The sequence below is a fragment of the Eleutherodactylus coqui genome, chromosome 6 (assembly GCF_035609145.1).
Source record: "Eleutherodactylus coqui strain aEleCoq1 chromosome 6, aEleCoq1.hap1, whole genome shotgun sequence".
NCBI lineage: Eukaryota > Metazoa > Chordata > Amphibia > Anura > Eleutherodactylidae > Eleutherodactylus > Eleutherodactylus coqui.
In genome coordinates, this window is record NC_089842.1 from 6,988,898 (window position 1) to 7,013,701 (window position 24,804).

General features: G+C 48.8%; 2 protein-coding genes across 3 annotated transcripts in view; one reads left to right on the forward strand and one right to left on the reverse strand.

Annotated features, from left to right (window-relative positions):
• LOC136631769 (uncharacterized) overlaps positions 1–24,804 on the reverse strand; it is a 248,364-nt gene that overhangs the window by 64,118 nt on the left and 159,442 nt on the right. The gene's annotated exons all lie outside the window — the stretch shown is intronic.
• Positions 1–24,804, forward strand: part of LOC136631775 (NXPE family member 1-like) — a 72,081-nt gene that overhangs the window by 22,189 nt on the left and 25,088 nt on the right. Inside the window, exon 2 of the mRNA XM_066606110.1 lies at positions 18,338–19,029. Coding sequence (XP_066462207.1) covers positions 18,359–19,029 — 671 coding nt within the window. The 5' untranslated portion in view covers positions 18,338–18,358. The remainder of the gene's footprint in view (positions 1–18,337; positions 19,030–24,804) is intronic.

A 24,804-nucleotide genomic window follows, 5' to 3' on the forward strand; every position in this document is an offset into this window, starting at 1 on the left:
TTTAATGAGACCTTCACAGGTATACTAGCATCGAAGTCCGCTTCATGCCCGCGATTGCTGAGGCTGTGGGCCGAGGCCTATATCCCGGGGGAACTGCAACTGTGCCAGGTTGGGCCTGTGGAACTTTTTCCTGGCTAATCCAGTCTTTGTAGCGGTGAAAAAAAACGTAACTGATTTAATGAGACCTTCACAGGTGTACTAGCATTGAAGTCTGTTAATGCCCACAATTGCTGAGGCTGTGGGCCGAGGCCTATATCCTGGGCGAACTGCAACTGCACCAGGTTGGGCCTGTGGAACTTTTTTCTGGCTAATCCAGTCTTTGGAGCGGTGAAAGAAAACATAACTGATTTAATGAAACCTTCACAGGTGTACTAGCATCGAAGTCTGCTTCATGCCCACGATTGTTGAGGCAGCGGGCCGAAGACAATGTCCTCGGTGCAGTGAAAGTCTGCCATGTTTGATTTCTTTATTGTTCCTGTCTTGGGTTGCCTAGGACCCACCTATGCAGTAGGTGCACACAGACTTCCCATCACAGTGTTTGACCTGTCTGGCACAAAGACACTGACTGACTTAGGTAGGGGGTAGAGTGCAGATAGCTTTCCCCTTGCTGTGTCGATTGAGCTATCTGGCACCTAGACAGAATGAATACTGTGTGGGCACATGGATTCCCCACTGCTATGTAACTCAGGGCACCTTGGGTCACACAAGATGGAGGCTGGGAACGAGCATGACCCTGGGCCCGCTTACATGCTTTCCACACTGATTATTGCTGCATTGTGGAGATGTGTATAAGTGCTGGCACCTGAGTCCCCTTTATGCCCACGTTTGCAGCTCCTGACGGAGGTGGCACAGGATTGGAATGAAGATCGAACGTCAATTTCTCATCGATTCTCAACAGTATTGTGGGCTATCGCCCCCCCCCCCCTTTTTAAAGAGGGTCGCTGCCTGGCCCTGCCCACCCTCTGCAGTGTGTGACTCTGGTTCATCCTCATCGCAGACGCACTTGTAAATAGACATGAGGGTGGTGTAGCTATGAAGCGAGCGTGTGGCATGAGGGCAGCTGAAGGCTGCGCAGGGACACTTTTGTGTGCGCTGCGGACGCAGGGTCGTGCGGGGAATTGGGCAGCATGTAACCCAGGAGAAGAGGCAGCGGTGTGACTCGCAGGCAGTGATTGTGCTTTGTTGCAGGTAGTGTGGTGCTTAGCTAAGGTGTGCCTTGCTAATGAGGGTTTGTCCAAAGTAAAAATTGTTAGGAGGGGGGCACACTCTTGCCGCTATTGTGGTTTAATAGTGAGACGTGGGAGCCTGAGATGCAGCCCTGCATGCTGCCCTGCCCTATTTGTTTCTGTGGCGTTTCCATTACTTTCGGATGTTTTCCAGAGTTTCACAAGTGAAAACCTAAGCGGAGCACCGGTCATATACAAAAATGCTTGAGTTGCCCATTGACTTCAATGGGGTTCGTTACTCGAAACAAGCTCTCGAGCATCGCGGGAAGTTCGACTCGAGCAACGAGCACCTGAGCATTTTGGTGCTCGCTCATCTCTAATCAGTATCCCCAGTTTGTAGCTCTGTCCACCATAGGGCATTAGACTTAAAGGGGTTGTCCGGACAGAAACATTGCATGTTATTACTTCTGTTTGCCCATTTCCACATGCACTTTGTAATATACATTATGCATGGAAAATGAAGCAAACAGAAGTTTTGGACTTACCTGAAGGGGTGCCCCCCCCCCTCCCTGTGTTGCTCCTCCGTCGTCCCTGGTTACCACAAGAATCTTCTCTTCTTCTTGTCGGGCCACAGCAGCTCTCGTCAGCGCGGGAACGAGCCTCTTCTCATTCGCGCATGCGCAGTTCTTCTCTCTGCAGCCGGGACTGATATACGATCTCCTTGTGTGCAGGGGGGGGGGGAGAGCAAATTAGCCCCGCCCCCGTCCCGCCTCTCCTCATTGAAAATAGTGCAGGGGGTGGAGAGGAGGCAGAGAGGGGGCGGGAGCTCAGTTCCTGCTCCTCGCTCTTCCATCCCCCCCCCCCCCTGCACACAAGGAGATCGTATATCGGTCCCGGCTGCAGAGAGAAGAACTGCGCATGCGCGAATGAGAAGAGGCTCGTTCCCGCGCCGACGAGAGCTGCTGCTGCCCGACAAGAAGCAGAGAAGATTCTTGTCGTAACCAGGGACGACGGAGGAGCAACACGGGGGGGGGGGGGGGCACCCCTTCAGGTAAGTCCAAAACTTCTGTTTGCTTCATTTTCCATGCACAATGTATATTACAAAGTGCATGGAAATGGGCAAACAGAAGTAATGATATGCAATGTTTCTGGCCGGACAACCCCTTTAATCCTGTTTATTTGGATATGCTAGGCAGACTGTAAGAACTGTGCTCTCGAGGGGATAAGGACATCCTTGGCGAGTAGGAGTGACATTTGCACCACTGGGCAGTACTTCTTCAATTGTACTGGAAATTCACCAGTATTCAGCATATGGATGGGGACTCTTCCTGCAGGGATCCTCACCATACGTCTGGCGGTCATGATGCTCCTTGGCGGCTGCTTCTCCAATTGAATCGGCTCCCCTAGGGTGATGAGTCATATGTCGCTTATACGTGCACGTCTCACTTGACCCTTCATATTGGTAAATCGCTGTTGAGCGGATACTGCCTTTATGGCTTTTTGTAAAGCTCTTTGCTGGGCTTGAGAGGCAGATGGTACGGAACTCTGTAGGGTTTCCAGCATCTCATTATAACATTTCCTGCGGACAGTTTCTTCATGCCTAGGATTACAGCTGGAGCATCTATTTCTTCAATGTCCACTACGAGAATCCCTTGCAGGGTAACTTTGCTTGCCCAGCCAATACAGTGGCCCCCCAGTATCCTTCCAAGGGGACAGCTTGCCCGTTGGTAGCAATTACATCTAATATTTGTTCTGGTGGTTGCATCAATTCTTTAGCTGACCAGTATTTTTGGAATGTGGCTCTTCAGATGGTGGTTACTTGTGATCCATTATCCATTAGGGCTGGAAATGGTATGCCATTGAAGTATACAGTAACCCCTGGGCAGGGTCCCACATACTTCGAGAGCCATCTGGGTGTTTCTGTACCTAATTCTCATCCACTTGAGGGGCGGTCCTTGGCCTCAGGAGTTACCCTTTTAACTTCCAGCAGTTTTTCTTGGTATGCCCTCTCTTTTAGCAATACTTGCATATGACTGGTTCTGGGCTATCTTGCTGCACTTCAGTCCATCTATCAGCTGGAGGGGTGTGTAACATCTGTGGATGGAAGACGGGCACCTTGCTAGACCAACAGTCAGTCTTCAACTCCAGTTCTTTCTGACAGAGGGTGGACACATTGCGGGCAATTTCCACATGTTCTTCTGTAATATGCTAATGAGCCATCCTTATCAGTCTGAGATCAACCTAACTGCAAGATTAGAGCATACTTCAATAATTTGACTCAGGCGTGATCTTCTTGCTCCAATGTTTCTTCTATCTCAGTTGGAACCTCTTGGCTTAGAACCTGGATGGCCAATTCCCTGAAGACTAGGAAGGATGTGTCTGCATTTCGGACAGACTGCATCCTTAACTGTCTTCTCACTTCATCTGTGGATGCTCCTTCCACAAAATGATAATGAAGTCGTTAGCTATAGGGTTACATTTGAGGGCGCTGGCGGATGGCGGTCACGCTCTGTTCCTCCTGACGCAGCAGGTATCAGTGCGGGTGGCTCTGGTCGGGGTTCCTCCGTGTTGGTGGTTGCCCACTCTCGCCGGCGGCACGTGCCCCACCGTGCTCGGGGACGTGCTCTCTCCAGTTGGCCGCATGGCTCTCTGCATAGTACACGGCCCAGGGGAGAGCCGGTCTTATCATCTTCCCTATCGGCGTTTCACCTTTCCCTGCTCTGTCTGGGCAGGGACTTTCATATATCAGGCTGCTGAGTGAGTGCTAGCAGAGATTGCCAGTGTTTGGTTAGACTTAGCTCTGCTAGCACCCACATATACTATTTCTGACTGTTTTGTTCATTGACCTATCTATGCCTTTGACTCTATTCCTGTTTTAGTCCTTTTGTACTGCGCACATGCCTCCCCGGTTTACTCGGTTTTCCCTGACTACTCTCTGTGTTACCCTCAGTCTTCTTGCTCTCTGTAGTTTTTGACCCAGCTGGTTTTAACGATCTGTCTCCTGTCCCTCTCCCTTGGGGTCACTGTCACTAGGTTGTCGCCCTAGGGATTAGTCCAAGGGAGCAAGTAGGTAGGGATACGAAAGTGGGCTGGTGTAGGTCATTTGTCCCCTACCAGTCCTAACAGAAACACTGGCCAAAACCTGGGTTTTTTCTCTCCGACCAGCCCTGTTGAGTCCAGATATGGAGGCTGTATCCGCTCTGGCGAACCAAGTGCAAGCCCTAACTGGTTTGGTACAGGATCTGTCAGCTCGACTTCAGCAGCAGGATCAAACTGCCACTAGAGCCCCACTGGCTGCCCCTGCTGGTCTGGGAGCGTGTTGTGAGCCCAAAGCCACCATGCCAGACTTATTTTCAGGTGACTGCAGAGCCTTCTTTTCTTTCCGGGAGGGTTGCAAGTTATACTTTAGTTTGTGACCCCACTCGTCCGGTTCTGAACACCAGAGGGTGGGCTTAACTATCTCACAGTTGACGGGTGACCCTCAAAATTGGGTGCTTTCATTGCCTCCGGAATCACCACCCTGTCAGGCCATTGAAGCTTTTTTTTCGGCCCTTGGTCAAATAAAATAAAATAAAAAAAATCTTGTTATTTGTATAGCGCCAACTTATTCCACAGCGCTCCTAGGTAATTTTTATTTACTACCCTCCACCAAGCTCAGTACTCAATTTACTGACCTCAGAAGGATGGAAGACTGAGTTGACCTTGAGCTGGCTACCTGAACCACGCGCGGTTCAAACTTGCAACCTTCAGGTCATGAGCAAGAGCTTACACTCTGTGCCACATAAATATACAATGAACCTGATAGGGCAGGGTACGCTGATGGAATGAGTGTGCTTTAAAGGATTTATTTCTGACTGGGTTGTCTGAGGCAGTAAAAAACCTGTTGTTGTCACATTCTGAACCAGAGATGTTGGATCAAGCCATGACCTTGGCAGTTAGGGCAGACCGACGACTTAGAGCCAGACACAACCCAGAGCACAGAGTACCTCCTGTTCTTCCAGGGAACCAGGCCCAGGCCTCACCTACCAAAGACGCAGAACCTATGGAGCTAGGCTCCATGTCCCCAGAGGAGCATAAGGAGTACCGACTCAAGCACCGGTTATGCCTCTATTGTGGAGATCCAGGACACTGGGTCACCACCTGCCGCACGAGACAGCTGCAGGAAAACTTTTGCTCCTAGCTGATGACCGGAGGGATTGCCTAGGAGCTCAGGTACTTACGGAATATTCAAAATTGTTCTTCCTTGTGCTGTTATTTATGTTGGTTACCATTTTGACGGCCAAGTGTTTATTGATTCTGGTGCGGCGGCACATTTTGTGAATTTTGAGTTTATTAAGCCCTTGTCTCAGCATCTGCAACTCCTGAGCCACCCTGTACGGGTCTCTTGAATTGACTCCACTCCCATGTATGCTGGTATTGCAGGAGAAGAACTCTGGACCTCCAGTTCTTGGTAGGCCCGTTACACACCGAGACCTGTTCCTTTTTGGTGATGGAGAATCTTTCTGTAGATGTGATTCTGTGGTTGCCATGGTTATGACTCCATAACCCGCAGATTGACCGGGCTCACTTTGAATTGGTCCAGTGGGGCTCAACTTGCAAAGATCAATTAGTTTCGGTTACGGTTCATTCAGTTAGTGGTGAGGAATTTGTTTTACCTGAATATATTAAGGGGTTTTGAGGACGTGTTTTCTAAAACACAGTCTGAAGCATTACCTCCCCCCCCCCCACCACCACCACCATTGAGAGTGGGATTGCAAGATAGACCTAATTCCTGGGAGTAAGATTCCCAAGGGGAATATATAATGTAACTTTGCCTGAACGGGAGGCTATGAAGGAATACATCACTGAGAGTCTGGCCAAGGGCCATATTTGTCCTCCAGAGTCTCCTGCGGGGGCAGTTTTTTTTTTCATGGAAAAGGATGGTGGCCTCCGGCCATGAGATGATTATAGAGCCCTGAATAGGATTACTATCAAGAACCAGTGCTCTCTACCCTTGATCCTGGATCTCCTAAATCAGATTGTGGGGGCTAAGTTGTTCTCCAAACTTGACCTCAGGGGAGCCTACAATATGATTCGCATCAGAGAGGGAGACGAATAGAAGACTGTTCTTAACACACTGTTAGAGCATTTTGAATGTTTAGTCATGTCGTTTGGGTTATGTAATGCTCCGGCAGTTTTTCAGGGCTTTATGAACACCATTTTTCATGATTTGTTGGGCAGGCTCATAGTCATATCTCGACGAACTTTTGGTATTTTCTCCTGATTGGGAGTCCCATGTCGAGCATTTGTGTACTGTCCTGTTGCGTCTCCAGGAACATCACTTGTTTGCTAAGCTGGAGAAATGTCTGTTTGGGGTTCAGGAGATCTCGTTTTTAGGTTATGTCATTTCTCCTTCGGCCATACGTATGGATTCAGACAAGGTCAGGGCTATTACCAAATGCATGCAACCCACTAATTTAAAAGCTCTGCAACACCTTTTTGGGCTTTGCTAATATTTAAAAATTTATTAAGAATTTTTCGATTGTGGCCAAACCCTTGACCAACTTTACTAATAAGGCTTTCGTACTTCTCAAGAGGGCCTTCTCTACAGCACCGATTCTAGTTCAGCCTGATCTTAACCACCCATTCATCATTGAGGTCGATGCCTCGAAACACGGAGTAGGGGCGGTTCTCTCCCAGGAATCCTCTGACTGGGCTGGTCTCCAACCTTGTGCCTTTTTCTCTAAGAAATTTAACCCGGCAGAGCGCAATTACGATATTGGCAAAAGGGAATTGTTAGCTATAAAATGGGCCTTCGATGAATGGAGACACTTCCTGGAGGGGGCCTGGCACCCTATAACGGTCCTTATGGACCATAAGAACTTGGTTTATTTAGAGTCCGCTAAGCGCCTTAACACCTGGCAGGCACACTGGACTTTCACACGTTTCCATTTTTTGGTTACTTATGTGACTGGATCTAAGAATGTGAAGGCAGATGCCTTGTCATGCAGTTTTGGGGTCCCTGAGGTGGACGATTCCCAGTCGGAGAGTATTTTGCCCCGAGTGTTGTGGCTGCAGCTCTGACACCTGACTTCTCCACTCAATTCCTGGTTGCCCAACAGGCGGTTCCTGAGGACCTCCCAGAAGGGAGGTTCTTTGCTCCCAGAGCTCTGCGTCTCCTTGTGCTGGAGGAGGTCCATTCGTCTGTCTTGTCTGGTCATCCAGGAGTGCGAGGTACATTAGAACAGTGTGCCCGGCTGTATTGGTGTCCGCAAATGTCTTTGAATGTCAAGGAGTTTGTTAGGTCATGCTCCACTTGCGCCTGGGGGAAGAGTGTATGTAGATGGCCTAAGGGGACGCTTCTCCCTCTTCCTGTTCCAGGTAGACCATGGTCCCATCTGTCGATGGACTTTATTATGGATTTACCCGTGTCTCAAACCTGTTCAGTTATTTTGGTAGTGGTTGACAGGTTCTCTATAATGGTCCATTTTATACCGTTGAAGAAGCTTCCCTCAGCACCAGAATTAGCCATCATATTTATCAAGAAGATTGTGCATCTTCATGGTGTTCCAATTGTTTCTGACCAAGGAGTGCAATTTGTTGCCCGGTTCTGGCATGCCTTCTGCAGGTGCTTAGGAATCGCCTTGTCTTACTACTCTGCCTTTCACCCCGAAACCAATGGGCAGACCAAACATATGAACCAGGAGCCTGTGCAATATCTCAGATTATATGTAAGTGACCAGCAGAATCTTTGTTTATCGCAAACTCTGCCAGTGCCAAATAGTCAACCCAATCACACTAGTTCTGCGTCGGGTGTTTCTCCTTTCTTCTGCAACTATGGGTCCCACTGCTGTTTTTCTGTCTCATTCCCCTCCTCTTCCAACAATCCATCGGCAGACATGCTTGTGCAGAACTTGCGCGAGGTGTGGAGCAAGGTGCGTAGTAACCTGGAGCATTCGCGTTTGGTGATGCAGGGAAGGAGCATGAACCGACGTACGGTTTCAGAACCATTTGCTGTGGGTCAGTTGGTGTATTTGTCGTCTAGGAATTTGAAATTAAAGGTACCCTCACTAAAGCTAGTTCCTCGGTTCATGGGACCGTTTTCTGTCACCAGAGTCATAAACCCCATGGCATATGAGTTAGCCCTGCCAGACTCGTGGAAGGTCCATAGGGTTTTCCACAAGTCACTTCTTAAGAAATATGTCCCTTCAGTGGTACCCACCTCTGGGCCCCCACCCGAGTCCAGGGAGATATGGAATATGAAGTTGACAAGACTTTGGATTCCAGGAGGATGCGGGTTGTTCTTCAACACCTCATCTCCTGGAAGGGATTCTGGCCTGAGGAACATTCTAGCATTCTCGGGGTCCCACAAGGGACTTCATGCCACGCGGTTAGTTAAATCTTTTTCACAGGACTCATCCTCTCAGGTCCACTCTGGGTGTTGGGGGTCCGGAGGCCCCCATAAGAGGGGGGGTGCTGTTGGGTATAGGGTTACCGCTGGGGGCGCTGGCGGCCGGCGGTCGTGCTCTGCTCCTCCTGATGCGACGGGTGTCGTTATGGGCGGCTCCGGTTGGGGTTCCACCATGTTTGTGTTTGCCCGCTCCCACCCGCAGCGCATACCTCGCCACGCTCGGGGACGCGCTCCCTTTGGTCAGTCGCACCACTCTCTGTATAGTACACGGCCCCGGGGAGAGCCGGTCTTATCATCTACCCTATCAGCGTATCACCTTTCCCTGCTCTGTCTGGGTGGGGACTTTCACATATCAGGCTGCTGATTGAGTGCTAGCAGAGGTTGCCAGTGTTTGGTTAGACTTAGCTCTGCTAGCACCTGCATATACTGCTCCTGACCCATCTGTTCATTGACCCATTTATGCCTTTGACTCCATTCCTGTTTTACTCCTTTTGTACTGTGCACGTGCCTCCTCTGTTTACTTGGTTTTCCCTGACTACTGTCTATGTTACTCTTGGTCATCTTGCTGGTTTTTACCATCCGTCCCCTGTCCCTCTCCATTGGGGTCCCTGTCACTAGGTCAGAGCAGGGACCGCCGCCCAGTTGTCGCTCTGGGGATTAGCCCAGGGGGGCAAGTAGGTAGGGATGCAGAAGGGGGCTGGTGTAGGGAACCCCCCTGGACATTTGTCCCCTCCCCTACCAGTCCTAACAGGAGCATCTGATCCACTCCTGTGGCTTCTTTGGGGTCAGCGTGTATCAGCGCCTTCATACTCTCCTGTAAGCACAGGACATTTTTCCTCTGGGTCTCGTGTGGCTTCTGCTTTTTGCTAAAGAATTGCTTCACTCCTGAGGCTGTGCTGATCTCAAAGATACTCTGCAGCCTGTCGAAAATCTGGTCCACAGATTTCTTATGTTCTTTTGCCCATGATTTGACTTCACAAACTCCAGCTCTTTCAAGTTGGCCCACCAAGATTTCTCATGTTTGCTTGTTAGTGATTGGACACAAATGATACATTCCCTTCATCTGATGCTTAAATTCACGGAACTTGTGTAATTCTCCACTGCACCATGGTAGTCAAGAGGCTCCCAGGTAATAGGGCACGGTGAATGGCATCATGGTAGGTGGAGCAGTTGTAGAAGATCCAGCACCATTAGTCTGCTCGTTATCACTTAAGTCAGACATTTTCTTTACTGTATCAGTAAAGAGATAATTTTTCCAAGCTCATACAAAATGGCAGTTTCAATTTAAAATGGCAGTTGGCAAGGTCACAGAGACTCTATATCCTGTTCGTGATGCCACGTTTTGTGGAGGGTAGCTGGTTATGGTGATGGGGGTCTGCTTTCTTCTTCCTATACTGGCCGCTGTCCCTTGGAGTCCGCCCAGCAGATCCCAGACCAACGGCTTCCACGTGGCATGATAAATGGGTGTTGTTGCGGAATATGTTTACTATTCATATTAATTTGTCCGTGACACCAGTACTTTACAGCATAAAATGTAATGGGTGATGAAAATCACAAATTATTAACACCAAGCCAGGGTTTAGTAAAATAAATGTAATTAATTATCCTTTTTTTTCTTTTGTAATAGCAGATAGCAGAAATATTGGTGTACATTACAGTCAATCCGCAGCAATTAAACACTTTTACTCCTTTAAATCCATATTAATGTGCCTCCGTGCGGGCACTGGTGGACCGTTAGGCCTTAACGGAAATTTGGAGCCTTATCTCTCCTGATTGTGAGGGTGAGGAGGGCGCTGCTGAATGGGCGTCCTGACATAAACAGCCTCCCAGGAAATCCCGATAATGGATGGTGTATGGTAATGGGGTTTTGGTGGTACTTATCCCTCTTCAGCGATCACTGGCTCTCTTTCTCCCCAGGGATCAGCGCCGTCACTCTGCTGTAGTAGGCCACAACTCACCATAGGGACAGAGGGAGACCAGATCAAGAGAATTGCCATCTCTGTGAGTGGGAGAGGCTGTGAGTTGTGAGACACCAAGGGAGGAGGCAAGCATTAAAAGTGTGAGACAGATAGGGAAATGGGGTCAGAGGCAAGGATGTTAAAGTCACCTAAAGTGAGGATTGGGATTTCGCAGGATAGCAAGTGCGGGAGTGCAAAGTGATCCAGAAACAGGCGGTGAGGGATTAGGGGTGGTAGATAACTGCTACTCGCCTGGACAGTAGAGGAAAACCTTGTAGGGTATGTACCTCGAATGATGGGAAAGTAAGTGAGGGTACAGGGGGGATGACCTGGAAGGTGCATTGCAGGGAGAGAAGAGCACCTACTCCTCCATCACACCTGTTTTCTGGTCTTGGCATATGGGAGAACTGCAGGCCATTGTAAGACAATGCAGCAGGGGAGGACGTGTCAGAAACAGAATGGGAGTACTGGAATACCCAGAGAGGCTGGGGATTATTCACCCTGGAAAAAAGATGCTTAAGGGATGACCAAATAACTATGTATAAATACATGAGGGGACAATAGAAGGATCTCTGCCATGAACTGTTTATACCCAGGACTGCGACGGTAACAAGAGGGCATCCGCTATGTCTAGAAGAAAGCAGGTTTCATCGCCAGCATAGAAAAGGGTGCTTTACTGTAATAGCAGTGAGACTGTGGAACTCTCTGCCGGAAAACGTGGTAATGGCACAATCGATAGAGGAGTTTAAGAGGGACTAGATGTCTTTTTAGAGCACTAAATAGCCAGAAGTGTTGTTGATCTGTGGATCTTCTGACTTCCAGACTTGGAGTCAGGAAAGAACCTTCTCTGAAGAGTGAGGATCCAGGGATTATTCTGACAACCATTATTCTTGCCTTTCTCTGGGTCAACGAGGAGGAATGCAAACAGGCTGAACTGGATGGACATTTGTCTTTTTTCAGCCTAGCATTCTATGTTACTATGTATAAAACATCCAATATAGAGAAACTGTTGTGACTTGTCAGTCACAACGGCGTCGTGGCATGGTGGGCAAGGGTTAATGCACATGCTAGCTGCTCTACCAATCAGCAAGTGTGGAGAGCTTTATATTCCTACCATGCCCTCTTCCCCTTGCTGTTGATTTCGGTTCTTTAGAGGAGTGATTGGAGTAGATTGGTGTCTTTATGCTGGGTGACATACTGCTATATTCAGATAAGTACTAGTGCTCATTTCTGTTGTTTTCTGTTACCTTTAGGCCGAGTGTCCACGAACGATTTGTCATAGCGTGATACACGGTTATAAATCGCACGCGTAGCATGCATCACATGCTTTCCATAAGGTAACTATGGAAAGCGCAGCCCAATGCACATGAGCGGCAAATCACTCGCAGTTTTCCACTCGCATTTAAAAATCGTGGCATGCCGTGATTTGCCACAATTCTCCGCAATGAACCTATGAAAATCGCATGGAAAATTGTGGTGACATTAGTGCTCCCCCACGGCAGAATATCGCTTGCGATATTTCATCCCGCCCCTGGACACTCAGCTTTATTGTTTTATTTGCTGCTCAGTGCACCTCTGCAGGGATTTCTGCAAGGAATAGTCAGGGCACAGAAGATGACAGCAGGGCTGTCCTTATCAGGACAATTACTCTGCTTGTAGGCAGGGGCTCCTCACTTCCCTGCTAGGTAAGGGACAGGTTTTTCCATCTTCTAGTTCCTGGAGTGGTGTTCACTGTCCAGTATATTTTTGGTATATTCTGTTTGCATTCTGTGTGAACATCACCCTGCATCCGTGCTGTGGCGAGGTGCGCCCTGCGGATGTGACAGAAACATGAAGTTACCGAACCCAATGATAAAGGTTGAGGACGCTGCCAGGAAGAAGAAAATGTATAGGCAAATAAGCAAAGGGCTGCACAGAAGGAAAGCCCCACATGCTTCGTTATACTTCAACAGCTTCCTCAGGTGTAACTATGTAATACCTGCAATCCGTTAAATATAGTGTGAGAATGATAGCAATCATCCTAACCAGCATCCCGGTAAATGGAAATGACGCAAAATACAGAGTGAGATAAAGGTTTGGTGTGCAGCGCACTTATCAAAGCACATTTTTGACCCAGTCCTTGGATTAGCCCAAATATTATAGTCACTGGAATGGCGCACACAAAGGCATTATTGAACACATGCATGAATGATTATATGATGCATACGGCCATAAATGCCATCACTACCGGTCCCAGCACCATGATCCCCACACAGCCCATATGAAATGATAGCTGATATGGTGCATGCATCACCAACAATAACAAAAGTTACTATCAAATTCATGCTTTATAGTTCCCAAAATAACGTATGTGAAGACATGAATGAATGTAACCACGAATGATCATAAGATGTATATCACCATGAATGACTATTAGTCCCAGCACTACAATCCCCATGCAGCACACTTGAAATAATAGCTGTTTCTTTATTTTGGGTGTGAGCTTTTTCTATTTTTGTTCTTCTTAGACACAATGGTGCTGGAACTTGTCGTCTATGGTTATAGCCCATCCATCAGTGTGTGAGCGGTTGCGTGCGAGAGTCAGTGTGTGAGCGGTTGTGCGTGAGCGTCAGTGTGTGAGCGGTTGCGCCGAGGCGGCAGCGTGTGAGCGCGTGAGTAAGTGAGTAAATTGTAGATCTTTACTACTTCCACAAGTAAATTGTAGATCCCCATTAGGATGAGCTCCATGCCTGGCAATGTCATCCAGTGTGCTACTTGTGAAATGTATGCGGTCCTTGATCAGCCGATCGAGGGTGCATACTGTTGCGTAAGATGCGTGCACGTCACACATTTAGAAGCCCAAATCCTGGATCTAAATGGGCAACTGGCAACACTGAGAGCCATTGATAACATGGAAAGGAGTTTGCTGCTCACTGAGCAGGCACTCACTTGGGGAAGAGGGGGACGCTAGTACGGAAGTGCAGGGGGAGCAGGCAGCTAGCTGGGTGACAGAAAGAAGGAGGGGTAGAGGGAAGAGAACCAGGGAGGCTAATCCTAAACTGGCACAACCCAACAAGTTTGCAAAGTTGTCAGCTGAGGGGGATGCCATTACAGAGCCAGCACCGCTGCAGCATGACATGCCCCCTGAACGCCAGGGGGATGACTGCTCCAGTGAGAAGGGGACGGGGAGCGTAGGGCAGGCTAGACAGGTCCGAGGGGTGGGGGACTCAATTATAAGGGGGACAGAGAGGGCAATCTGCCATAAAGACCGGGATCGTCGAACGGTGTGTTGTCTTCCTGGCGCTTAAGTTCGACACATCGCGGATCGGATTGACTGATTACTGGGAGGGGCTGGTGAGGATCCAGCGGTCATGGTGCACGTTGGCACCAATGAACAAATTAGAGGTCAATGGAGGGCCCTCAAAAATGATTTCAGGGACTTTGGATCCAAGCTTAGGGCACGGTCCTCCAGGGTAGTTTTCTCGGAAATACTACCTGCACCTAAGGCCACAATAGAAAGGCAGCAGGATCTTAGGGAGGTAAACAAGTGGCTCCGGAGTTGGTGTAAGAAGGAGGGATTTGGGTTCCTGGAGAACTGGGCTGACTTTGCTGTCGGCTACAGGCTCTACCATAGGGACGGGCTGCATCTTAATGGGGAGGGTGCAGCTGTGCTGAGGGAGAAGATGGCTAGAAGGCTGGAGGAGTGTTTAAACTAGGGACTGGGGGGGGAGGGTAAAATGAGAAATAGTGGAGTAGCCAGTGTAGCTAGCGACCTGGGTCAAAGAAATGGGAATGGGGGTCGAGCAGGGGAGGGGGGGGGGGGTAGTACAGTTAGAACTGTGAGGTTAGCCATTAGAACGTATAGCAACAAAACGAAATTAAAGAACAAAAATAACAATATCAATTGTATGACCACGAATGCACGAAGTCTGATCGGTAAAGTGGGTGAGCTTGAAACAAGAATGACTGATAAAATTATGATATAGTCGGAATAACGGAAATATTGCTTGATGATAAGTGCGATTGGGCGGTGAATTTGCAGGGGTACAATCTCTTCAGAAGAGACCGAATTAATCAGAAAGGGGGAGGGTTATGTCTGTACGTCAAATCAAACTTAAATCCGAGACTACGGGAGGATATAGGGGTAGGAGAAGAACAGGTGGAATCTCTGTGGGTAGAAATAAAGGGAGAAAAAAAATAACAAAATCCTGATAGGGGTCTTCTATAGACCACCAAAAGTAGCAGAAGAAATAGAAAACTTACTATTAAGGCAGATAGAAGAAGTGTCAAACCACAACGAAGTAATTATCATGGGGGACTTTAATTATCCGGATATAATATGGGAAAATGAGACCTGCAAATCTTACAGGGGTGATAAGTTCTTGAGAGTAATTAAAGATAATTATCTGAACCAACTTTTACAGGAGCCAACTAGAGGGAGGGCCACTCTGGACTTAGTACTAACTAACAAACCGGACCGAATAAAGGGGGTACAGTTGGAGGGGCACTTGGGGAACAGTGACCACAATATAATCAACTTCCAGCTGTCATTCAATAAGAAGCCTTATCAGGGAGCGACAAAGAAACTAAACTTTAGTAAAGCAAAATTTGATGCGCTTAGAACTACTATCGGTAACATTAATTGGGATAACATCCTCAAAAATATCAGTACAAGGACAAATGGGAAAAGTTTAAAAGGATCCTAATCACCTCATGTGAGCAGTTCATACCCTTTAAAAATAAAAGAATCTCAACTAAAAGGAAACCAATGTGGTTCGACAAGACGGTAAGAGGGGCAATAAACGAAAAAAAGAAAGCGTTCAAACTACTAAAGCAAGAAGGCAGCAAACAAGCGCTATAATCGTACAGGGAAAAAAAACAAAATATGCAAATATAGGATCAAAATTGCCAAGGAGGAGGCGGAAAGACGGATCGCCAAAGAGAGCAAAAATAACCTGAAACTATTTTTCAACTATATTAACAGCAAAAGGATTTGCAGGGAGAGCACTGGCCCTTTAACAAATAATGCAGGGGAAATCATTGATGATGATGGAGGGAAGGCAAATCTATTAAATAGTTTCTTTTCAAGCGTATTCACAAACGAAAAGGAAATGCCACACGAGATACAGGGGAATAAAATAAACCCCTCGCAAAATATGTCATACCTAACGCAAGGGGAAGTGCGGAACCGATTAAAGAAGATTAAAATCGATAAATCGCCAGACCCAGATGGAATACACCCAAGGGTACTAAGGGAACTAAGTGATGAGTTAGCTAGGCCGCTATACCTAATATTTCTAGACACTATCAAGACCGGTGTTGTACCATTGCATTGGCGCATTGCCAACGTGGTTCCAATTTACAAAAAGGGGACCAAAAGTGAGCCTGGTAACTACAGGCCAGTAAGTCTCACTTCAGTAACGGGAAAAATCTTCGAGGGGATTCTGAGAGACGCCATCGATGAGCACCTCAAGGAGAACGAGGGAATAACTCCTCACCGGCATGGATTCATGAAGGGTTGCTCATGTCAGACAAATCTGATCAGTTTCTACGATGAAGTAAGCTCTAAGCTGGACCTGGGAGAATCTATTGATCTCGTATATCTGGACTTTTCTAAAGCCTTTGACACCGTGCCACATAATAGGCTAATATACAAAATGAGGCAGCCCGGATTGGGTGAAAACGTGTGTAATTGGGTAAAAAATTGGCTCAATGATAGAAAGCAGAGGGTGGTAATAAATGGTTCGTACTCTGATTTGGCCACCGTCACTAGCGGGGTGCCACAGGGTTCAGTATTGGGCCCCATTCTGTTTAATATATTTATTAACAACCTGATAGAGGGACTGCACAGCAAAATATCAATATTTGCAGATGACACAAAATTATACAATATAATTAATGCAATGGAGGACAATGTGCGGCTACAAACGGACCTGGATAAGCTGGGGGCTTGGGCAGAAAAATGGCAAATGAAGTTCAATGTTGATAAATGTAAGGTTATGCACATGGGCAACAAAAATGGATGTTACCAATATACACTAAATGGGGTACTGCTAGGGAAAAGACCTGGGGGTACTAGTGGACTATGGACTAAACTGGAGTAACCAATGCCAATCAGCTGCTGCAAAGGCAAATAAAGTTTTGGGATCCATTAAAAGAGGTATAGGGGCGAAGGACGAGAACATTATCCTTCCATTATATAAGGCACTTGTCAGGCCCTACATGGAATACTGTGTACAGTTCTGGTCACCGGTGCTCAGGAAAGATGTTACGGTATTGGAGGGGGTTCAAAGAAGAGCAACTAAGCTAGTACATGGAATGACGGGACTAGAATACCCAGAGAGGCTATCAAAATTGGGACTCTTTACTCGAGAAAAAAGAAGGTTAAGGGGCGACCAAATAACCATGTAAAAGTACATGAGGGGACGATACAAGGATCTCTCCCAGGATCTGTTTATACCCAGGACTACGACGATAACAAGAGGGCATCCGCTACGTCTAGAAGAACACAGAAGGGGGTTCTTTGCTGTAAGAGCAGTTAGACTGTGGAACTCTCTGCCTGAGGACGGGGTGATGGCAAAATCCATAGAGGAGTTTAAAAGGGGACTTGATGTCTTTCTGGAGGGGAAGGATATTACAGGATATAAATCTTAGGTTATTTGTTAATCCGGGTATACAGGCAGGTAGGAACTATTAGGGGTTGATCCAGGGAACAGTCTGATTGCCATTAGGGAGTCGGGAAGGAATTTTTTCCCCAAAAGGGCTAATTGGCTTCTGCTCTTGGGGTTTTTTTTGCCTTCCTCTGGATCAACAAAACAGAAGGCTAAACAGGCTGGACTAGATGGACATTGTCTTCATTCAGCCTTACGAACTACTACTACGTTACTACGTACTGAGTAACAATGAATTGTGTATTCAGACACAATCGTTGGAGTAACAGTGTTGTGTTCGGCTGACTGCAGTGTCTCATGGTCAAAGTGATTCCTGATATCCTTATCTGAAAACTGTTGGTGACGAGTTGTTTCTGTCCACATTATTAACTTTTGCTGCATGTTTTTCTTCTATGACCCCAATCTACGTATACTCTACACAGCGTTACAATAGGTGGTGCGGTAGGGCTATTATTAAATCTTCCCATTTGCATGTTTCCCAGAGGAGAATTGATGGCCTTATAAGTTTCCTTACACCTTCTAGATGCTCTTCATAAGGAGAGATGATACCCTTCCTGATTCACATCTATAGGCCTCTCACTAGCTGAGCCAGAAACCTGCTGCACACTGATGAGGGGTGATCACCCCGAAACAGCTGTCTGTGCATGGTCATCTTCTTATGTAGAAGATTCTGAGTTTGGTTCACAATTCCCAGTCATTGTAACAAGACCTCTTAAAAAGTCTGACATTAACATGAAGGAATGCTGCCTTCCAATAGGTAGAGGTATTGTTTCATCTTCCCTTTATGAGAAAAGCCCATGTGGCTGGCAGCAAGAAATCCTGACCCCAGCTAGTCTAGCACTGATGATCGGCCTCGTTGGTAGTCACTCAGATCGCTGGATTTTCCATCTAATGCGCATTCACACTAAAACTGATCCACAGAAAACTTGTAACGTGATTTTATGCTGCACTCCGGGGTCACAATGATAATTTCCATACAGGGAAGCACCAAAGTGGGATCTGATAAAGGGGCCATTCGGTGTAGATTAATGTCTATTTTTAGATTTATTTTGTAAAAGTTTGCGCTATTTAGGACCAAAATATAATATTTTAAAATCTCTGCAGTGAAATGTTTTTGGACAGTCAGAGGATGTGCGGAACAGGATAGAAATCTAAAATGTTTTACTGCTTCAGTATTTCAGACCAGCGATTCCCATGATGTGTTCAACTACAGAGGTCCAACGTGCATCCAAAATTCAAATGACCATAGAGAAAATCTTCATTCAGATAGATCAAAGGATTCCCAAGATAAACATCACTGATAAATCGAATGCAACCAGTGCAAAAAATAGCAAAGTCTACTTAAACAATCCAAAGGACAGTTATTGTGTCGGAGACCATTTAACCGTTCAGGTAGATGTGTATGATTACTCAGGGAAGAAGAAAACTTATGGAGGAGACTATCTAAGAGCAAGAATATCAACACCAGAGCTTGGGGCGGGGTCCTCGGGAAGGATTGAGGATTTCAATAATGGAACCTATCACATCCATTTCATATTGTTCTGGGAAGGGAAAGTTAATATTAATGTGCTTCTAATGCATTCAAGTGAACTGGCATCAGCCTTGTGGACTTCTAGAAATGAATGGCATGGCTATGTAGACCATTTAGGGAAGTTCACAAAACCAGGGGCACAGAGTGAGGTGATATGTGGATTTGATCTGGACAAAAAGCAAGAACTGTGTGAGTATAAAGATGTGCGAGATGAAGAATTCTTTTATTGCGTCAGACCTCAGAATTTCAGCTGTGAATCCCTTAGTCAAGTGAAGAGCGGGTGGAGAAATGACAGGACGTTACTCACTCCAGTTCAGAAGAGCTTATTTGACAAGTAAGTGCACGACTTTAGAAAATGAAGATTGTCTTTGGTTGCATGGGATACATTTACACTTATGTAAAAGCATTAAGATTAGAGATGAGCGAGCACCAAAATGCTCGGGTGCTCGTTACTCGAGACGAATTTTTCGCGATGCTCGAGGGTTCGTTTTGAGTAACGAACCCCATTGAAGTCAATGGGCGACCCGAGCATTTTTGTATTTCGCCGATGCTCGCTAAGGTTATCATTTGTGAAAATCTGGGCAATTCAAGAAAGTGATGGGAACGACACAGAAACGGATAGGGCAGGCGAGGGGCTACATGTTGGGCTGCATCTCAAGTTCCCAGGTCCCACTATTAAGCCACAATAGCAGCAAGAGTGCCCCCCCCAACAACTTTAACATCTGAAAAGCCCTCATTAGCAATGCATATCTTAGCTAAGCACCACACTACCTCCAACAAAGCACAATCACTGCCTGCATGACACTCCGCTGCCACTTCTCCTGGGTTACATGCTGCCCAAAAGCCCCCCCTCCCCCCCACAGCGCACACCAAAGTGTCCCTGCCCAGCCTTCAGCTGCCTTCATGCCACGCCACCCTCATGTCTATTTATAAGTGCGTCTGCCCCAGGAAAAGCAGGCACACACTGCAGAGGGTTGGCACGGCTAGGCAGCGACCCTCTTTAAAAGGGGTGGGACGATAGCCCACAATGCTGTACAGAAGCAATGAGAAATCCAATCCTGTGCCACCTCCATCTGGAGCTGCACACGTGGGCATAGCAATGGGGAACCTATGTGCCACACACTATTCATTCTGTCAAGGTGTCTGCATGCCCCAGTCAGACCGCATTTTTTTATATATAGTCACAGGCAGGTACAACTCCGCAATGGGAATTCCGTGTGCACCCACAGCATGGGTGGCTCCCTGGAACCCACCGGCGGTACATAAAAATATCCCATTGCATTGCCCAACACAGCTGAGGTAGTAATGTCATGTTTAATGCAGGTGGGCTTCGGCCCACACTGCATGCCCCAGTCAGACTGGGGTTCTTTAGAAGTGGAAACAGATGCATTTACAACTTCCTGTGGACCCACAGCATGGGTGGGTGCCAGGAAGCCACCGGCGGTACATAAAAATATCCCATTGCATTGCCCAACACAGCTGAGGTAGTAATGTCGTGCTTAATGCAGGTGGGCTTCGGCCCACACTGCATGCCCCAGTCAGACTGGGGTTCTTTAGAAGTGGAAACAGTTGCATTTACAATTCCCTGTGGACCCACAGCATGGGTGGCTCCCTGGAACCCACCGGCGGTACATAAATATATCCCATTGCATTGCCCAACACAGCTGAGGTAGTAATGTCATGTTTAATGCAGGTGGGCTTCGGCCCACACTGCATGCCCCAGTCAGACTGGGGTTCTTTAGAAGTGGACACATGTAGTTACAACTCCCTGTGGACCCACAGCATGGGTGGGTGCCAGGAAGCCACCGGAGGTACATAAATATATCCCATTGCATTGCCCAACACAGCTGAGGTAGTAATGTCATGTTTAATGCAGGTGGGCTTCGGCCCACACTGCATGCCCCAGTCAGACTGGGGTTCTTTAGAAGTGGACACATGTAGTTAGACCTCCATGTGCACCCACAGCATGGGTGGCTCCCTGGAACCCACCGGCGGTACATAAATATATCCCATTGCAGTGCCCAACACAGCTGAGGTAGTAATGTCGTGCTTAATGCAGGTGGGCTTCGGCCCACACTGCATGCCCCAGTCAGACTGGGGTTCTTTTGAAGTGGAAACAGTTGCATTTACAACTCCCTGTGGACCCACAGCATGGGTGGCTCCCTGGAACCCACCGGCGGTACATAAAAATATCCCATTGCATTGCCCAACACAGCGGATGTAACGTCAGCTGTAATGCAGGTGGGCTAAAAATTCCTTTGATTACACTGTAGGCGAGGGCCCACAAAAATTGCTGTATCAACAGTACTAATGTACATCAGAAAAATTGGCTATGGCCAACCAAGAGGGCAGGTGAAAACCATCAATCGCTTTGGTTAATGTGGCTTAATTGGTAACTAGGCCTGGAGGCAGCCCAGTTAAAATAAAAATTGGTTCAGGTGAAAGTTTCAACGCTTTAATGAGCATTGAAACGTATAAAAATTGTTTAGAAAAATTATATGACTGAGCCTTGTGGGCCTAAGAAAAATTGCCCGTTCAACGTGATTATGTGAGGTTTCAGGAGGAGGAGCAGGAGGAGGAGGATGAATAGAATACACAGATTGATGAAGCTAAAAGGTCCCCGTTTTTGATGGTGATAGATAACGATGCTTCCATCCGCCGGTGCAGCCTACGTATTGCTTAGGTATCGCTACTGTCCGCTGGTGGAGAAGAGAAGTCTGGGGAAATCCAGGCTTTGTTCATCTTGATGAGTGTAAGCCTGTCGGCACTGTCGGTTGACAGGCGGGTACGCTTATCTGTGATGATTCCCCCAGCCTCACTAAACACCCTCTCTGACAAGACGCTAGCCGCAGGACAAGCAAGCACCTCCAGGGCATACAGCGCGAGTTCAGGCCACGTGTCCAGCTTGGACACCCAGTAGTTGTAGGGGGCAGAGGCATCATGGAGGACAGTCGTGCGATCGGCTACGTACTCCCTCACCATCCTTTTACAGTGCTCCCGCCGACTCAGCCTTGACTGGGGAGCGGTGACAGTCTTGCTGGGGAGCCATAAAGCTGTCAAGGGCCTTAAAGAGTGTTGGCCTGCCAGTGCTGTACATGCTGCCTGATCTCCGCGCCTCCCCTGCTACCTGGCCCTCGGAACTGCGCCTTCGGCCACTAGCGCTGTCGTATGGGAATTTTACCATCAGTTTGCCCGCCAGGGTCCTGTGGTATGGCAACACTCTCGAACCCCTTTCCTCTTCGGGTATGAGAGTGGAAAGGTTCTCCTTATACCGTGGGTCGAGCAGTGTGTACACCCAGTAATCCGTAGTGGCCAGAATGCGTGTAACGCGAGGGTCACGAGAAAGGCATCCTAACATGAAGTCAGCCATGTGTGCCAGTGTACCTGTACGCAACACATGGCTGTCCTCACTAGGAAGATCACTTTCAGGATCCTCCTCCTCCTCCTCCTCCTCCTCCTCAGGCCATACACGCTGAAAGGATGACAGGCCAGCAGCATGTGTACCCTCACCAGTGGGCCAAGCTGTGTCTTCCCCCTCCTCCTCATCTTCCTCCTCCTCCTCCTCACCGCGCTGAGATATAGACAGGAGGGTGCTCTGACTATCCAGCAACATACTGTCTTCCCCCGGCTCTGTTTCCGAGTGCAAAGCGTCTGCCTTTATGCTTTGCAGGGAACTTCTCAAGAGGCACAGCAGAGGAATGGTGACGCTAATGATTGCAGCATCGCCGCTCACCACCTGGGTAGACTGCTCAAAGTTTCGAAGGACCTGGCAGATGTCTGCCAACCAGGCCCACTCTTCTGAAAATAATTGAGGAGGCTGACTCCCACTGCGCCGCCCATGTTGGAGCTGGTATTCCACTATAGCTCTACGCTGCTCATAGAGCCTGGCCAACATGTGGAGCGTAGAGTTCCACTGTGTGGGCACGTCGCACAGCAGTCGGTGCACTGGCAGATTAAACCGATGTTGCAGGGTGCGCAGGGTGGCAGCGTCCGTGTGGGACTTGCGGAAATGTGCGCAGAGCCAGCGCACCTTTCCGAGCAGGTCTGACAAGCGTGGGTAGCTTTTCAGAAAGCGCTCAACCACCAAATTAAAGACGTGGGCCAGGCATGGCACGTGCGTGAGGCTGCCGAGCTGCAGAGTCGCCACCAGGTTACGGCCATTGTCATACACGACCATGCCCGGTTGGAGGCTCAGCGGCGCAAGCCAGCGGTCGGTCTGCTCTGTCAGACCCTGCAGTAGATCGTGGGCCGTGGGCCTCCTATCTCCTAAGCTGAGTAGTTTCAGCACGGCCTGCTGACGCTTGCCCACCGCTGTGTTGCCACGACGCGCGACACCGACTGCTGCCGACGTGCTGCTGCTGACACATCTTGATTGCGAGACAGAGGTTGCGTTGGAGGAGGAGGAGGAGTGTGGTTTAGTGGAGGAAGCATACACCGCCGCAGATAGCACCACCGAGCTGTGGCCCGCAATTCTGGGGGTGGGTAGGACGTGAGCGGTCCCAGGCTCTGACTCTGTCCCAGCCTCCACTAAATTCACCCAATGTGCCGTCAGGGAGATATAGTGGCCCTGCCCGCCTGTGCTTGTCCACGTGTCCGTTGTTAAGTGGACCTTGGCAGTAACCGCGCTGGTGAGGGCGCGTACAATGTTGCGGGAGACGTGGTCGTGCAGGGCTGGGACGGCACATCGGGAAAAGTAGTGGCGACTGGGAACTGAGTAGCGCGGGGCCGCCGCCGCCATCATACTTTTGAAGGACTCCGTTTCCACAACCCTATACGGCAGCATCTCCAGGCTGATAAATTTGGCTATGGGCACGTTTAACGCTTGAGCGTGCGGGTGCGTGGCGGCGTACTTGCGCTTCCGCTCAAACACTTGCGCTAGCGACGGCTGGACGCTGCGCTGACAGACATTGCTAAATGGGGCCGAGGACAGCGGAGGTGAGGGTGTGGGTGCAGGCCAGGAGACGGTAGTACCTGTGTCCTCAGAGCGGGGTTGGATCTCAGTGGCAGGTTGGGGCACAGGGGGAGAGGCAGCGGTGCAAACCGGAGGCCTTCTTCCCACCTTGTGGGGTGCTTGGCCATCATATGCCTGCGCATGCTGGTGGTGGCGAGGCTGGTGGTGGTGGCTCCCCGGCTGATCTTGGCGCGACAAAGGTTGCACACCACTGTTCGTCGGTCGTCTGCACTCTCAGTGAAAAACTGCCAGACCTTTGAGCACCTCGGCCTCTGCAGGGTGGCATGGCGCGAGGGGGCGCTTTGGGAAACAGTTGGTGGATTATTCGGTCTGGCCCTGCCTCTACCCCTGGCCACCGCACTGCCTCTTGCAACCTGCCCTGCTGCTGCCCTTGCCTCCCCCTCTGAAGACCTGTCCTCAGTAGGCGTAGCAAACCAGGTGGGGTCAGTCACCTCATCATCCTCCTGCTGCTCTTCCTCAGAATCCTCGGTGCGCTTCTCCCTCGGACTTAATGCCCTTACTTCTACCTCACTGATAGACAACTGTGTCTCATCGTCATCGGCCTCCTCACCCACTGAAAGGTCTTGAGACAGTTGCCGGAAGTCCCCATCCTCATCCCCCGGACCCCGGGAACTTTCCAATGGTTGGGCATCAGTGACGATAAACTCCTCTGGTGGGAGAGGAACCACTGCTGCCCAATCTGAGCAGGGGCCCGAGAACAGTTCCTGGGAGTCTGCCCACTCCTCAGAATGTCTCATTTTCATGCAGTGAGGAGGCTGGGAGGAAGGAGGAGTAGCAGCCAGAGGATTCTGAGTTGCAGCAGTGGACAGCGCAGAACTCTGGGTGGACGATAGGTTGCTGAAAGCACTTTCTGCCATCCACGACAGGACCTACTCACACTGCTCATTTTCTAATAAAGGTCTACCGCGTGGACCCATTAAATGTGCTATGAATGTGGGGACGCCAGAAACGTGCCTCTCTCCTAATCCCGCAGCAGTCGGCTGCGATACACCTGGATCAGGAGCTCGGCCTGTGCCCACACCCGGACTAGGGCCTCCGTGTCCTCGGCCGCGCCCACGTCCTCCAGGCCTACCCCTACCCCTCAGCATGCTGTATTACCAGGAATGCAGAAACACAACACTGTAATTAAATGTGCCG